Genomic DNA, 17,395 nt, shown 5'->3' with positions numbered 1-17,395 from the left:
AAATATCTGCAGGGCAAAAGCTGCTGGAACAGATGTGGAAGCACTACTCCCAAACAGCATGCTCGGAAGCAATAAACTGATGAGTACCGGAGGCCATCTTCAGGGTCTAACATGTTGCTTATGTCTTGCATTATTTTCCTTTTCTTCTTTTTTGAAGAATTTTCACTTGTTCTGCTGTTTCCCAAACCCCTATTTTCCTGTCTTCCACAGTGGAATGTACACAAAAGCAGTATCTAATGAAAACCTGAGGGTGCTACTGTGAGGTTGTTTCTGTGAATAAATCTCATATATGTGTACATGTAGTGCACTCAATGGTATATGAAATAATGACAACTATTTAATGCAGATAGTTTGAAACTACACAGTCTCTGGACAGGGAAGATTGATGAAATACTTCCAGAACCCATCAACTGCTGTGTATGTTTATTATTAGGGACCTGCTTTAGTGAACCTTTGGAGAAAACATACTATGTTCTGGAAGAAATCATACAACTTTATTTCCTTCACTTGCAAAGTTTTTAGGTTCACCTTTAATCCATTGTAGATCTCATACTTTATAAGTACACCTGATTAATTTTAAAAAGCTTACAAAATAATTTTTCAAACAATACCCAACTCTTTTAAGTTCAGAAGATCGGGTCATGCAGTCTATATAAGAGATTCCTGTATGTGCTGAACCGACAACTTGTAGATGAATATTAATATCTAAGAAACATCTGGAATTGATTTACTGTTTAAATATGTACATTTATAAATGTTTGTTAACATGACGGCCCTCTGTCATGACATAGACCATCTAAAAGTGATGCAAAAAAGTTGAACTTTTTAGTTCCAGTGATGCACAATATAAATTTTGTTTACAAAATTTTCACATTCTTAAATGAGATGTTGACATTCAATTTAGATCTCACTGGTAATTTAATCATAGATATGGATCACAGCTATGCCATCTTCGTTCACTGTACATTTTAGCAGAGAAATCAGACAATATTGGCATGGACATCGGTCCTCGATGCAATCATTTCACAGATGGCCAGAAAAGACTATTCGGAGTGGGTATGCGGGGTTGGTCCTTTTCAGTGGTGTGGAAAAGAGTATGTACAGGAAATGTTGCTTTGGCTGTGTTGCCAAAGAAAATCTCACACAATTGGCAAACCAAGAAAAGAGCCTGGCTTTTGCTTCAATGTTGCTTCAATGACCAAATGGTCTGTGTTTTCTTTACAGTCTCACTATGTAGTTGGAAAGAAATACAACAACCTCACTGTTGTGGTCTCCACACCCTTGTGGTGCATGAAGGTAACAAGGATTCCAGACTTGGGCAATTACCTGTTAAAACTGATTTTCATGTTCATCCTTAAACATCATAAGTGTTTAAGGATGATCTAGCTTTTGAAAAATCTGTACTGACATCCACAAATGGTGGAGAAGTGTGGTATATTCAAACAAGATTTCAGGGTTAATGTGGAGAATACTTTTCCAGTTCTAATTGTCAGCATATGCTATAGTTGTGACTCATGATTGGTCTCAATATCATTGTTTACAACATACTGGACTGTTGTGTACTGTCTCTGTTGGGCTGTGTGTTTTCACAGGCACCGACACGTGGACAGACAACATTTCCCTGAAACGTCTCAGAAGGGGAGAGGGTGGGGGGTGAGGGACTCTTTTCCTTTTAGAAGTGCTAGATTTATATCGTTGCTGCAGCTGGTCAACATTAACCCTTCAAATCCTGAAAGTCAGATCCCAGATGTCACCCCGCACTTGATGCTTGCATTTACACTGTGTTCCCCTCTTGCAATGGCTTCCAATGGTCATTGATGCCAGAGGATGAGTTACTGTGCTGTGATTTTTTTTTCAGAATATATAAATTCTGAGGAAAATGCAACACAAATCAAATACCACATAATTATCAATTATCTGTGATCTTCCAAACGCATTTCTGTCTACTCTTAATTATTAACATCCAAAATTGGTGAGTATCCGAACATTAAGACTTCTCATCTTTGCTAAACTATCAATCATGACTTGGAAATTTGCTGATTTAATATTGGAATCTCCACTGCATTTTTGTTGCCTTTGCTTTTTGTACTGCACATATGGAAGGATTACGTTACTCAGGCAAATTTAAGTCTAGATAGAAACTCTTTACAGCAGCACATGCTCCTTTCTGACAGTATCTAAAGTGTTCAGACTACACAAGAATCTTGTTCAAAGTGTTTTAAATAAACAAATAAATGAGAACTTTGTTTATTTGGGCTGCTGGTACTTGTCATTAGTGTTATCACTGATTTTTCATATTGCAGATCTGCAAACTTAACAAAATATCTTATACAAAGTATTAGATGCAAATCTCAAACTATGCAGGTTTTCTCACATTATGAAATGCTCTTTTGTGCTTACTATGCGCAGGATATTGGCGTGACTTTATTTAGGCAACTAGCAAGCCGACAAGAATAGCTTTTACCATGAATCATCCTCCTTAGCTTGGCTTCCTTTTGAGTGGCTGAACTTTAGCCAACTTCAAGAACCCTAACAGACTATTATGGTATGAATAAACCTCCTCCCAGATAATCACACCCTTCTTCCAAAAGCCAGATAACTCTTACACACCACATTTTCTTCATCATAGATCATATTTGTGACATTGTCACTGTATTGTCAGTTATTACAGGCACAGATAGTCTTTAAGAATCTGTCTGTCCTGTGGTTCAGTGGCACACAGCACATGAATGATCCCTGCTGATTTGCCAAAGCTTTAATTTCCCAACAGGAAGTTCCTTGGGGCTTCTGTTGTTCAACTTCTAAAATGTGTGTTTCATTTGGAGAAGCCACCATGGGCATAATTTCTTTAAGTGCCCCAGTCTTTCTCTAAATTTGGCTGAGAGCACTTGGGGTTGAACACAGTGCATCTGCTTTTATAAGAATAGCCAAGTGTATAATCACAGAGACCAACTGTCACTTACTGCTCTTTATTCTTCAACTTTTTCATCTTTGGTTTTACATGAAGAACACTTGGGTGAGTATTTAGTTAAATGCACATAATGGCAGCAATTACATATTTTTGTCGTCACAACAATGTTGAGAAGGTGAACAGCATTCAAACTCAAGGCACTAAATGTTTGTATAAAAACAGAGCTGGGCAACTGGGTATCAACAAATGGTCTGATTCGAGACACATCAGTAAAATTTGCTGCAATACAAAAACATGTAAACAGATAAAAAATATACTTTTAAAACGGTATTGACAATACTCTCTTATAAAGGACTTTTAAAATATGAAATCACAAGATAAAAATAATCAGGGGTTGTGACCACAACAAGGAAATGTTGAATGATATGCCCGGCTACAGCTTTGGACCATATCAATGTATACATTCTTGTCGAAATCTTTTTGTGGCAACTGGACCCGAATTTCTTCCCCTGTAGATGTTTCACCTCTCATCTGACAGGCTTCTTCAGTTCAGGACTGAACTGAAAGGTGAAATGTCTTCAAGGGAAGAAATTCAAAAGCAAAAGTCCAGTTGCCATAAAAAGATTTTAACAAGAATTAACCCTGACCTGGCTGACTGAGAACCTTCATAGACATCAAGGTACACAAGCTCTCGCACTCTATAAATGAGGCCCCTGTTTTTCAGATGGTTCTGCCTTATGATTTAAGTTGAAAGATTATTTTGTGGAGTTAAATTACAGTGAAGTTAACTATTCATCATCTTGCTGTGGATTGCATCCCCACCCTAAGATCACTACTACCCCCACCTCCACCCCAAACCGTTGCCACCACCTCCCCTGTCACATCAGATCACCGTTTGCTCTCCTCTACACTTCCTGCACGCCCCATATATAACGGAGAGGAGGAAAGCCAGGCAGCACAGGCAGGCGAAGACGGCGGCCGTCAGGTAGACCTTGTACAGACAGAAGTGCTTGTACTGCTCCAGGTTGCAGTAAGAGTTTCGATCCGTTTTATAGATCATCACACCTATGGCCGGGATGTACAGTACGGCAGCGGCCACGTCGTGCGCCAGGTTAGTGGACATCCAGCGCTCTCCGCCCAGCAGCGGTACAAGGTCCTGCTTATCCAGGATGGTGATGAAGAAAAGGGCGAGGGTGAGGAGCCAGAACAGGACAGCGACGAACAGGACGAAGTGAATGGGTCCTTCGTATTTGTTTGCGGCGATGGTTACCCACAGCCCGGCTCCGAACACAATCTGCAGGATGCGGATGATTCCAAAAAAGCTCTTTAGGAACTTGAGGATATTCTCCCTCACCTGCGGAGGTTGGACTGGCATCTCTCTCCTCCGATCGCGCTCGGTCCCTTATTCCCGAACAGGGCGGATGCTTTCTGCCAGCTGCAAACAGCTGGCGAAAAGATTGCAAAATATAGGAGGTGGAGAGGACAGGGCCTGGTTTGTGGTCGAGCGAATGCGCCAAGAGGTAAGAAGTTTTGGGAGAAAAGAATGAAAGCTCTGTTGTTTCCGCAGCCCCCGGGGTTTTGAGATGAGAAGCCTTCCTTAAATGTTTCGTCTTTTCCGTTCCCACTTTTCAGTGTAGATCCAGTATTGGGGGCTGGGTGACGAAAAGGGGGAGGTCTGTAACCTAACGCTCGTCCCTCCTTCGCAAGGCTTCTGGATTCAACAATGCGCATCTGCTGCTGCTTCCAAGATGAACAACCCCCCCCGGGTTGGCGGTGGAGGGGTGTGACCCCCTCCCCCTTCCGTTTGCATAAAACAGAGATATTGACAGGATGTGAGGCGAGTTTGCACTTAAAACAACCGCCAACAACCATCAGCAGCTGTGACACATAATCATTTAGAGCTTGCATAAACAATGGCCAAAACAGCGTGGCCATTTGATGTAACTTGGCTAAACGACACGAGCTATGTATTATGGTTGTTTTGATAAAGTTGGGTGTTACTGGCCTTTATTTTTAGTGCTTTTACGAAGTTTCACATTTTTTTTACGAAGTTTTACATTTTATCTGTGTTAGACCTGCCCAGCTGCTGCAGTTGATAACTCACCTAACAGCTAATACTAGCCCATTTACAGAAGAGCACATTACCGCGCACTGCCCCTGTAACTTTAAATAAATGCCACCAAAAGAGGAGGGGACCCTCACCTTAGGTATTATCGATTTGTATTTTTCTCTCACACCAATAAGTTCGTAGTTTTGTAGTTTTGTAATAATACATGGTTTGTTCGTGTCCAGGGCCCCTGCGTCAGTTTGTTTACGCATTTGAGATCAAATGCATTCTCCTGTGTCTCGTGCCAGTCAGCCTAACTGACGTCAATGGATTTTAGCTCGCGCCCCTACGTGGCCTTGGGGGAGGAGAAAGCTCTAGCTCCCGATTGGTTAAGATAAAGCACCGACGAAAAGAAATGTTTCTCATTGGCTGTGAGGCGTCATCATTGCGTGACTGACAGCGGACTGGAGGGCAGGCATGATAGCAGGTCGGGAGAATAAACAGACTGTTTTATGACTGAATCGTCGGTGCCAGAGTGGCAGCGTTTACTGAAAGGGAACAAGATGCTGTAGTGTTGCGGATTTATATTCTGTTTTTCTGGTAAGTCATAACATTGTTTTTATTTCTATAATTTTTTTTTAGCAGCTCACAGGATACTTGTTCTTTTGCAATGGGAAAAATCCACCGGTTAGCTAGATCGGCTATATCAGCCTGAACTGTTTGGATAATTGCATTTTAGCACACGAGTGTTTCTACATATTGCTCTTTGTCACTTATATACCGCTTCTTACGTGAGAGGTGCAGGGTTTGAGCGTTCGAGATCCTTCATGATTTGTTTTGTTATTAGCAAGCAGTGGGAGGGAAACAAAAAGAAAGGCGCCTTTCAAAGATCTTTGGAATTTCCAGTCGAATAAGTAGGTCAAAGTGAAGATCTGCATCGAGAGCTGGAGCCCAACAGTCCAATAAAAACTTGTTAAGGACTGTTATTATTAAGTACAATGGGCAAAAGTGGTTTAAAAATAAGAGATGCACAAATGTACTCATAATTGACCAAATTAATGCCATCTGCATTAATGCAATATTTGCAAATCTGGATGTGAGAAGATTGTGTAGATGTAAAACTATTTTGTGCAGGCAAATGACTGGTCCTTCTCTCCGGAAAAATTCATAAGTGGACCTTGATTATAAAGGATCTTGAAATAATGGAGAGGCGACTGACTAAAATCAACCATGACCGCAGGGGACTCACCCATCTATTTCCTTGTCAAGATTAAAGTGTTTGTGAGAAATACAGATAATGCTACACCTGTACTTTAATTGGCTTTAAAGAACACACAACGCTTGTCTCTTCACCTTAAGTAGGATTAGAGAATCAGAGCAGATGCTTGGCAGCTGACCGGCAGGGCTCTGCTGGTTTAAGCTGTCGACAAGTGTTTTGACGCACATTTCGCTTTTGTTTCTAATCACGCAGTCGAGCCTGTGGATGCCACCTTTTCTTGACTCTTACCGGATGGAAACTGCACAGGCTTCTCCTCCTTCCTCCGCGGTGGCAGGCCCGGCCCCCCTGTGGCGATTGGCTGAGAGGCGTAGCAGAAAGACTGGCTCAGGGAACATTTTTAGCAATGTCAACTTGTGGCAGCTCCAGAATCTTTTCAAATCAGCGGGAGATCAGGATGCAGAGCAAAGGGCCCAACTGGTTTGGGGTCACAGAAATGAAGCTGAACTGGCCCAGGCCCTTGTAGGATTGAGGACCCGAAGTCACAGGAGAGGGCCAAGGGTGAATGGGAAAGACACACTGGGCACACACTGGTTGAGAGCCTTCAATCACCTGAGGTAAAAAAGTAGCTAGACTCTTGTTCCCTCTGCATGCACCTGTACACAACTGCCCCCTACTGCCTGTGCTCTTATGCTTTCATAATCCTGTCACATAATTAGATCTTTGCATTAGCTTAAATTGCAGTCCTACTGTATTGGCTGACTTATGAAGAGTTACCAGTTAACTACTCTGCTTCCGTTCAGTTGGCCAGCCCATTTACTTTCTTGCTAACCATTGCCAAGGTCATTAAAGATATCCCATGTTAACAGCTTTAGTCTATCTTCCATTCCTAATTCCTTAACTGAGTCTGATTTAAACCAATGCCTCCTGTGATGTCATCACTGCTGACATCTCTGCACTTTTCCTGTGACATGTTTCCTGGACTGACACATTTAATAAAAGGTAGTGCCTCATGGTATTTCAGTATATGCTGCAGTCATGATATAACTTTGATGTAGGTGGCTGTTTTGCATGATTTGGTGAATGATTTCTTTCCCCCTGGCATCTTCGGCAACATCACAATGACTATTCAATCCATCACCTTTATAAATCCCACAAGGGGCAATTCTTAGGAGGGGGTTATACTTAAAAAAAACATCAAGACATTGTTAGAAGAAAAAGGGAAGTAGATGACAAATTGTATCTGTAAATAAACAATCAAGAGAATGGTTAAATAAGATTTCAAATGACTTGTCAAAAAATATTACAATTTTACAATTTTGATACAATTTTGATACAATTTTATTTCTTTTGACTAAAGTGATCATGACTGAGACATGATGTTTTTTGTTTAGGATTGGAGAGAACTTGCCAAGTAGTCAGGGAAGGGGACCTGAAGAACAAAGTGATGCTGGGGCCGGAGTCCACAACGTTACAGAGCCAAGTGCGCACACTTCAGTAGGGATGACAGGAAGATTCACAGCAGCTGCAGCGGGGCCAAGAAAGGGCCAGGGCTCATCTGAGACATCTGAGAGACCAGCTCGGACTGGCTCAGGACTGAGGAGAGGAGGAGAGAATGACCCTGAGAGATACCTCCATAGAATACTCCACTGACCTGTCCCAAACCTCTGAAATGTATGTGGGATTTCTCAAGCTGTGGTACTTGAGAGCATACACTGCCCACTAGTCTCACTTGAATACAGGAGAAAGTCTGAATGAATGTCTAGCAAGAATTTCCTGTCCTTATATCACTTCTTTTCATTTCACAAAGCAGAAAACAGGATAGTATCACATGTGGTTGAGAAATCCCCACTTGGATCATCATGCGAAAACAGAACATTTGAGGGCAATTGGTGTGCGAAACAGGTATGTCATGGTTGCCTCTTAGGGAACTCTTGTTATTCTCCTAGATTCATCTTTCCAGTCAAATGAGTAGGCATAATTGTTTTGACTACATTTTTTTAATCAAGATATGAACAGTCGTGCCATCCATCTATGATGGATTTTTCAATGGTATGAATGAAAAGATGTGAACATATTTAACAGGTGTTTCCCTTTATATGTAGTTTCTTGTTTATTCTAACAAAATATTTATTCTCAAACACTGATATTCTAAAATGTGACAGCAATGTGTATACTTTATCCAGTAATTTGAACAACAGTTGAAGCCATATTTACAAATGTATGACTAAATACAATTTGCCTAAAGTGTTGATTTTGATTTCACCTTTTTAAAATTCAAGTTACTTCAATTTTCAAAAATGTTGATCTTAAAATAATGTGCATTTTCAAACTAAATCCAATTTTTTATGGTTTGTATGTTGGAGAACACTTTATATGTGTCACAGTGGCAGGTACTATCAGTCGTCACATTATTTACTGTAGAAACACAACATACAACCTCACCTCAGTCAATAATAACAATAATAATCATAACTGCAAGTTCATATTATAAAACAGTGAGTCACTGAATGATACTAGTAAGAAAACAACTAATGTGTATGTGTGTCATTAGCATCTTCATATTGTTAAAAACTGATGTATTTTCATATTGCCATGTACTTTCTAGATTTATTGTAATAAATAACAGTTTGTTTTAGACTTGCCATTTGTCGAACCTGGTTTGTCACCTAATGTCTACATGAAATTTAGTGACTGAATGTTAAGAATTCTAATAAGCCCAATAACTGAATGCAACAGTGTGATCACGAATTTCTGTCTCACAGTTAAAGGAATTTCCATGTAGGTTCTACAACATCAGAGCAAATTTTCTGTCATTGATCATGCATGTTTTGGAGGCTCTCAGTCATTCAGGTCATGGTCAATTCTTTTCGAAATCTTGGACTTGAATTTCCTCACTGTAAGACGTTTTCTTCACTTCTTACATATATGAGTATTGGGCAGGTTATGGTGGCTTGTTATGTAAATGGAAGAGTTGATTGGCAGAAATTCGGTCTGGGGGGGTTGTTATACTGATGGGGGTGTCCTGAGATGGGGGGGGAACCTGAGAGATGCAAGTGAGGAAGATGACACTGAAGGCAGAAGTCAAAATGAGTTTCAAAATGAAGATGAAAAAAAGACAAAGAGGCAAGAGTAGACCAAAGTTGTTGATGGGCATGCAGCAACTGTGTTGCTATGCTAACAGAGAGAACATGTCTCTTGTAAGGAGCTTCACTTTTTGTCACTGGCTGTTCACTGTAGACTTACAGAGTGTTGTGTTGACTGAATGGGTGGCTCGTCGTCAGCTAGGCCTGGCTCAGCCTGAAAAGGCAACATGGGTCCCCTTCCCTTGAGCTAACCACCCATAGGAGGGGCCAAGGAGTCAGGAGCGATGTGAGCTGGATCGTGGGTGGGTGAAGGGACTTCGGTGGTCCCATCCGTCAGCTACAGAAGCCAGCTCTAGGAACATGGCATACTACCTCTCTGGTGGGGAAGGAGCCACAGCCGCTGCACAAGGGTGAGAAGTTCCAGGTGGTTGGACTCATCTTGATGCGCAGGGTCTTGAAGCAAGCCTCTTGAGAGGAGTGGACTCTTTTCTACTCTGGCAGGTATGGGCATACAGCTTGCCCCGCCCCTGCATGTTGGGGTTTGACCTTGTGGATGAGAGGGTAGCCTGCCTTTGCCTTCAGGTTAGGGGACAGGTTCTGATTGTTGTGTGTGCCTATACACCCAACAGCAGTTCAGACTATGCATCCTTTTTGGGGTCACTAGAGGGGCTGCTAGAGGGCACTCCTATCGGGGACTCTCACATCTTATTGGGGGACTTCAGCGCTCAAGTGGGCAGTGACAGTGAGACTGGGTAAGGCGTGATGTGGTGGAAAGGTCCCCCAAATCTGAACCCAAGCAGTGTTCTGTTACTGGACATCTGTGATCCTCATGGACTCTCCATATGAACACAATGTTAGGTGATGTAATCATGCACACATGTGTACCTGGCCCCAACACACTTTAGGATGCAGTTTAATGATCAGCTTTGTGGTCACAGAGAGTGGAGTCCAAGTAGGTCGTTTTCCATGCCTTGTTTGTCAGTAGACTGCAGCTGTGGCCGTTAGGTGGTTGGTGCCTTTCAAGGTGGTAACCTTTGAACCTGTTGGTGGACCCCAGTGGCAAAGGATGCCAGAAGCTGAAGAAGGAGTCCCATCAAGCCCTTTTGGCCTATGGGGCTCACATGGCAGGAAAACTGACATGCGGCTGTGGTGGTTGCCAAGGCAAAAACTTGGGCATGGGAGGAGTATGGCTAAGCCAAGGAGATCGACTTTTGTAAGGCTCCAAGGAGAATCTGATCTGCCATCCGGTGGCTTGGGAGGGGGAGGCCTTATGCTGTCAACACTGTGTATAGTTAGATGGTGGGATACTGACCTTAACTCTAGATTTTGTGAATTAGTGGAAGGAATTATTGCAAGGGCTCTTCTATCCTGATGAAACAGCCTCCAGTGAGGAAACAGAGTTTAAGGACTTGGGTTGGACTCTTCTATTTCTGGGGCTGAATTCAGGTAGTCGAAATGTTCCTTGGCAGCAGGGCTGCGGGGATGAATGAGAGCTGCCCTACATTCCCTAAGGCTCTGGATGTTGTACGTCTGTCCTGGTTGATATGCCTCTGCAGCATTGGAAGGCAAGGACAATGCCTCTGGATTGGGAAACTTGGATAGTGAGAAATAAAGTCAACTCAGGGCTGCTGGAGAGGAAGGGCCAGACGGGTTGTTGAACCTTGTATCCAGGAGGAGCAGTGTGGTTTCCGTCCTCGCTATGGGACAGTGGATCAGCTCTATACTCAGGGCAGGGTTCTTGAGGGTGCATGGGAGTTTGCCCAACCAGTCCACATGTGTTTTGTGGACCTGGAGAAGGCAATAGACTGTGTCCCACAGGGAATCCTGCGGGGGGATGCTCCAGGAGCATGGGGTACCGGACTCCGTAATACAGGCTCCTTGGTCCGTGTATGATCGATGTCAGAGCATGGTCTGCATGTGATGCGGACTCTACATCGGTCTGTCTTGGTGAGAAACAAACTGAACCAAAAGGTGAAGCTCTCAATTTACTGATCAATCTACTTCCTTCCCTCACCTATGGTCACGAGCTGTGGGTCGTGACTGAAAGAACAAAGTTGCCTATCCAAGCGGACGTAATTAGTTTTCTTTGCAGGATGTCTCGGGTTCACCTTAGATATAGGCCGAGGAGTTCCGCCATTCAGGAGGGGCTCAGAGCACAGTCCCTGCTCCCCCATTTGGAGAGGAGTCAGATGAGGTGCCTTGGGTATCTGGTCAGGATGCCTCCTGGATGCTTCCTGGTGTGATGTTCTGGGCTTTTCCAACTGGAAGGAGGCCCCAAGGAAGAGCCAGGACACGCTGGAGGGACTGTGTTTGTTGAACGCCTCGGGATCCCTCCTGTCAGTGCTGGACCAAGTGGCCTGGAACCGTTAAGTCTGGACCCATCTGCTGCGGGTGCAGCCCCCACGACCCTACCCTCGATAAGTGGTAGAAGACAAAAGATGGTAAAAATTGAATTCATGCCAAAGCTGTTTCATGGGATCCCATGACATGCAGGTGAATGAACGTTAGAGGCATGCAATTGACGCACATGTAGCTCAGAATATAGCCACTTGATGGCGCACATGTTTCATTAAACTGAAGTTTGCCTGTTACAAGTGAAGGGACAAAAGATTTATCCTTGAGACAGACACTTCTCAACCACATAAAAAAAAAAACAATTGGTCATCATAATCTAAAAGAGAAGACTTACTCTGACAGACAAATGGTGCTTTTAGATTTTAATGTAGAACAGCTGTCTTTCCTGTAAAGGTTGCAATATTGGGAGATGTCAAATGAATTGTATTTGAAAAAAAAAATCTTATTTGCAAATATCAAAATCATCAGACACTTTCCAAATAAGGCAGAAAAATGTACAAAAAACAACCGACAAAAACTTGTGTAATTCAGTGCACTGTGCTGGGTAATTTAAATCGAGTTCAGTGAAACTATGAAGGAACCCTATATTAAAGAAAGTTTATGCTCAACACCACTACAGATGAAAATATAAAAGTAATATTAACTGCTTACTTCTTAATGACATTGTTAAAAGTGAAGTCTTTCCAGTGTATACAAAATTGTCACCTTTATTTTTCAAGATAAATACTGACTGGGATTACACATCCTTAAATATTTTTTGGACAAGAAAAGGAAACTAATGTATGGATCTGGCATCCAAAGCAAGATGACCTTGATGACTTGTAAATTCAGCCATTTGGTCTTAGGTGCTGGATGGTCCTGTGGGATCATCATAAAATAGACCTTTGCTGGTGTTCTGGAAAATTGAGGCATCTGTAAGGAAGCTTTAAAAGGTCCTTAACGCTCCGTAGACTCCTTCAGTGTTTAAATGCAGGATCCTGACTGTCAGGTAATCCTCAGTGAGCTGAGCATAACACTTTGTTGTGTTAAGTAAGCTTGTTGGACAGAGACCTCATTGTGCTGTCCCTATACTGGAAGTTATCTCTATCTTTCAGTCACTGACTAGGCTCTGTGGCAAGTACAGATGAGATCTGAAATGATGATCCAACATTAATATAGCTGCAGCTAGATGTATTAGTCTGCTTTGTGCCTTAATTCTTTATTCATTGAAGCAGACCTCAAGTAGGGAAACCTCAAATGCAGATGGAAGGGACACACAAACCGTGGTGGACAACGGGCCTGAAGGCTTGTGAGGTAACCGTTAGTTGAACCTTTTAAATGTCAAAGCAGATCAACGACTGTGTCAAATGCAGGACAAAATGAATTCCTAAAATTGATTCATGTGGCTACATTATGAGAAGGGTGCAGGAGAAAATAGTCATACCAGCTTACAGTATGGATCATATTGTCTGTAGAGGTTCTCGGTCATCCAGGTCATGGTGAATTCTTGTCCAAATCTTCTTGTCTTGGCTACTGGACTTGATCTTCTTCACTTGAAAACATTTTATCCCTCATCTGAGAGGCCTCTTCAGTTCTACTGACCAATTAGGGGTTTCTGAATATACTGTAACTGCCAAGTTTTTGGGTGGATCTAGATTATGGTGGCTTAACAGTGGTGAGACCAGCGATGCTATATGGCCTAGAAACAGTTACAATGACGAAAAGACAGGAGGCAGAGCTGGAGGTTGCAGAGATGAAAATGCTAAGGTTCTCTTTGGGAGTGACCAGGATGGAGAGGATCAGGAATGAGTCTATCAGAGGAACAGCACATGTTAGATGTTTTGGAGAGAAGGTCAGAGAAGCCAGACTGAGATGGTTCGGTCATGTACAGAGGAGGGATAAAGAATATGTTGGTGGACGGATTCTGGAATTGGAGCTTCCAGGCAGGAGGTCTCAAGGGGGTTGGCTATACCGTGTATGGATCATACTGTTTCTTAAGTATGACAGTCGCACAACTGAAATTCCTTTTTTCATTTCATTCCATTTTATGTTAGATACACTTTCTTGTTCTTTTTCAGAAAAAAAATATGTATGAATTTATTCTGGGACATATGATAATATAATAGCAATATTTTGATACCCCTCTCATGGGTAAAAGTAAGTGAAACGCAATGTCAGCAGCCTCAATTTTTTTACACCTGATTTAATACAAGTACATGATCTATATTGTTTTGGCCAGTATTTGTACAGTGTGATACATTTATCTTGTCTCCAAGGAAGCACACTTTAAATACATTGTGTTTAAATCAATGTCTACCACTGGGCTCTGACTTGTTATAACAAACATCTATAGGTCCATACTAATATTCTGCAGAGCTTCCTCAGAAGGATAAATGTGCAGAGAGCTTGATGCCTGATTTTTATATTAAAAACTAGGATGAACTGCCAACCTTGGGACATTTAGCATCTTCTCTAATTAAAAATGTAATTGATTCATTCCTGAAATTGAGCAAATACCTTCATATCTATAGATATAGACAACAAAATTTACAAGGCTTATTTTAAGACTCCCTGCCTTGATTTTACCCCTAAAATGTATCGCCATCGATCAAAATGAAATGATAAGAGGCTTTTTAAATTAATTTAGAGTAACTAAATGTATGTCTGTATCATTTATATGGACTGACCTGATGTATGAATATTCAAATAATTCTCCCTGTCTGTGTTTAGACGAAGTATTTCAGCAATGTATGAGCTGGATACTGATTATGAATAAAAATTACATTGCGCAGAGGACAAAGCGTGATGTGTCAGAATGGTAAATTTCTTTATGTTTTGAATATTAGAAATTCAACAATAAACAACATAGGTCCTGAGGCTTATGTCTGGTATACCATGGTCCCGGTCATTAGTTCTGACAAGTTAGTTCTTTTGCAAGTGACAGCAGGACACTGAGATGTATTGTTCTGTGCTGGTATTTTCAAAATTAATTAGTTTTGATGTGGTTTGGTTTACAGTAGTGGAACACCTGGTTCTCCCCTGATTCTCCTTGTTTATTCAGGTTGTACTAATAATAAGCAAGGTATAAAATAGCGCCCATTAATGGAAGTGCTTTTTTCCGCATGTGTTCAGTTTCAGACATTCTGGTACGGCATAGACTGTTTATCTTCTTTCCGGTATGTCTCGTAGCATCTGAAAAACACCACACTAACATGTTAACAAAGTCAAAAACTTGTTCTCAGTGGAGCCTATCTTTAGCAGGAACTTCAAATAGGTTTCTGCCCTATTTTGGGAGTGCTTTCGAGTTATTTTGTGTGGATGAAGACGGAAAGGAGTGACAGGTGTACGGAGAGCAAAGGAAGCTGGGCAGATTTTCAGAAGGCGGACTGGTATAGGAAAACAACAAGCTGTTTCTGTGTTTGATTGACAACGAAAGCTGTATCTAGATTGCACATAAGCAATGATCAGAGAGTTTGTTGTGTCCCTGGTGCATCATTATTACTGCATGGAGCAGTAATTAGTGAAATAATATATGCACTTGCTCTGATAATAATTCCAAACAGACAGATAAATCCCATGCAATACACACACACACACACACACACACACACACACACACAAACACACACACACACACACACACACACAATCTTTGTGCCACTGTCTTTGTTCAAGGAAGAATCACACAATGTTGTGGAACACTTGTGTTGTGTTATTATTCGATCCTCTCTGTCATTGTGTGCAACGTTCTTATCCCCACCAGAATACAGCTCCAGCTCTAGTTTTTGTGCATTCTCCAAACATGGGTAGTGCCTTGCTGCTCCCCCTCTGAGGTGAAGCCAGAACATCAAACATGATGCGACAAGCGTCCTGCTGATTTGGAGATAGTGACTTTTCGCTCTACTCTGTTTATATAGGGACAAATCCTTCACCCTCTTAAATCAGAGTCTGTGTCAGGAAATGAAGGTTGAACCTGCATGTCTACTAGTATGACATGGATTTCATATCTGGTACTTCCAGTTAATATAGAAGGTCAAACTTTTGTCTGCCTTAGAAACTATTCTGCCTTCAGGGCTGTGCTGGACTGAGAAGGGACACATGCAGCCAGCTTCACATCAAATCATGTTATGTTGTATTGCCCACACCGGCAGCTTGAACTATTCACAGGGGTCTGGGTGAGTCAAGGGGAAGGAGGACTTGATTCTTCAAGCAGTCTTGAATACCGCCCTAATAATAGGTAAGGTCACATGTCAGATGCTGGTGTTGGCACTTAGTTGTTTGTTCTTTACGTGAACCCATAGAGGAGTATAGTTCAAAATTCTCACAAAAGCAAACTGAGTGTTCATTTAATGCATATTTTTCCTTGCTGTTTATTCATTTATGGAAGATTATAAAGGAGTTTTTTTTTTTCTGAGGAAGATCACATTTGCATTGTCACGTATTCCATCATACCTGTATGCTTTCAACAAGATATGCTCAGCTGTCAATGAGCAGCTTGACTCTTGCTAATGTTCCAACCAGATTTATGTATTTAGAAATATCATTAGAAGTTATCCATATGTACCATGGAATCCCTCTGTCCCATGGTACTATAAAAATCACACTTGCCCTCTGATTTATTGGATCAGTCCTTGTTTTTTTGCTGAAAGACCTTCGAAGAATTTAATGAAATTTGGCCAAGTTTTTGTGTTGTACTTAAAAAGAGATGTGCGTGAAGAAAGGCTCTCAACAGCAAAGACTGCAAGACATTTACAAAGTTGAAACCTACAGTAATTAGGTGTAAATGTATTCGCTCACTTAAAATGCATTTAACATTTATACAAATGGACCGGATCAAATATATTTTCACTGCATCATTTTAGAAGCCAAATTCTTCTTTTCCCTTTCACACTTTTCTTTGGGCTTCACCACATCTAACCCTATCCACTGAATCCTCTTCTTTCATACCAACGTCATGTCCTCTTTCACTACATCCATAAATCTCCATATGCCTAAAAATATTCACTACTTCAGGCAAGTACTTCATTTCACTGTGTGAAATGAAGTAGTTGCCTTGTCATAGCTGCCTTGTCATAGGCTGTCTACCATCCTCTTCATGGTTTTACCTGCTGTTGTAGTGCCAATTCTATAGGCTGCAGCATAAGTCAAGTGACCAAACAAGGCTGTTTTATAACTGTTTCTCGATGTGGAATCTAAGCTTCAGCAACCATTGTGAGCATTTTGTGCACTAGTTTGACAGTGCAGCAATTACATCCTCTATGCCGTTATGTTCGGTTGATCGTTTTAATGTACTTCAGATAATGAAGTAGAATGGATGGTAGAATGGACCTAATAAGGTTGGGCAATTATATTTACTAAAATAACTGCATGCAGGAGTAATCTTGAGAGAGAAATGAGAGGGTTATGTGATTTTTAAGTGATTTATCAATATTGGTGCTGAGATATTATGCTAAGTGTGTCAGTCTCTTGCCAACACATACTATTAATCAACATTAAATGTAAATGACTTGGAATACTATAAATACTATAGAAAACCAACTAATTTTGAAAACACAGTAATGACATCTCAAAAATGGTTCTGTAAATTACTAAAGCTGAATATAAACAGCTGAATATATTAAACACTGTTCACTATACATTTTTAAATGTGAAGTTCATAAAACTTGAAGTCGGCAAGAAAGCAGAGAAACAAATTAAATTTTTAAAAAGACCAGAGCAAAATGGCATGGTTGTTGCACATACGATTTTTAATGTAGGAAATCATGTTTTTTGGGGCCACATAGACATCAAATTGCAAAATA

At 41.3% G+C, this 17,395-nt stretch overlaps 2 protein-coding genes across 2 annotated transcripts; one reads left to right on the top strand and one right to left on the bottom strand.

Annotated features, from left to right (window-relative positions):
- Nucleotides 1-2,953: 2,953 nt before the first annotated feature.
- marveld1 (MARVEL domain containing 1) lies at nucleotides 2,954-4,531 on the bottom strand. The gene has a single exon (XM_086169970.1). It carries the CDS (start codon nucleotides 4,284-4,286, stop codon nucleotides 3,795-3,797), a length of 492 nt encoding a protein of 163 aa, XP_086026096.1. The 5' UTR covers nucleotides 4,287-4,531; the 3' UTR covers nucleotides 2,954-3,794.
- An 886-nt stretch (nucleotides 4,532-5,417) lies between these two features.
- Nucleotides 5,418-8,815, top strand: LOC147236512 (uncharacterized). The gene is made up of 3 exons (XM_086169958.1): nucleotides 5,418-5,558; nucleotides 6,430-6,791; nucleotides 7,569-8,815. The coding sequence occupies exons 2-3, from the start codon at nucleotides 6,442-6,444 to the stop codon at nucleotides 7,825-7,827; spliced, it is 609 nt and encodes a 202-aa protein (XP_086026084.1). The 5' UTR covers nucleotides 5,418-5,558; nucleotides 6,430-6,441; the 3' UTR covers nucleotides 7,828-8,815.
- The last annotated feature ends 8,580 nt before the right edge of the window (nucleotides 8,816-17,395 follow it).

Source organism: Fistularia commersonii, chromosome 2 (assembly GCF_037954325.1).
Source record: "Fistularia commersonii isolate RoL2024-O1a breed Wild chromosome 2, RoL_Fcom_v1.0, whole genome shotgun sequence".
Taxonomy (NCBI): domain Eukaryota; kingdom Metazoa; phylum Chordata; class Actinopteri; order Syngnathiformes; family Fistulariidae; genus Fistularia; species Fistularia commersonii.
This window is presented reverse-complemented; position numbering and strand designations above follow the sequence as displayed.

What these genes read in the sequence shown, in the direction of transcription:
- LOC147236512 (XM_086169958.1), top strand. Translation starts at nt 6,442, where the DNA reads ATGCCACCTTTTCTTGACTCTTACCGGATGGAAACTGCACAGGCTTCT. An exon ending in AGAGCCTTCAATCACCTGAG is followed by an intron (nt 6,792 to 7,568) that starts GTAAAAAAGTAG and finishes TTTTTTGTTTAG; the next exon opens with GATTGGAGAGAACTTGCCAA.
- marveld1 (XM_086169970.1), bottom strand. Translation starts at nt 4,286, where the DNA reads ATGCCAGTCCAACCTCCGCAGGTGAGGGAGAATATCCTCAAGTTCCTA.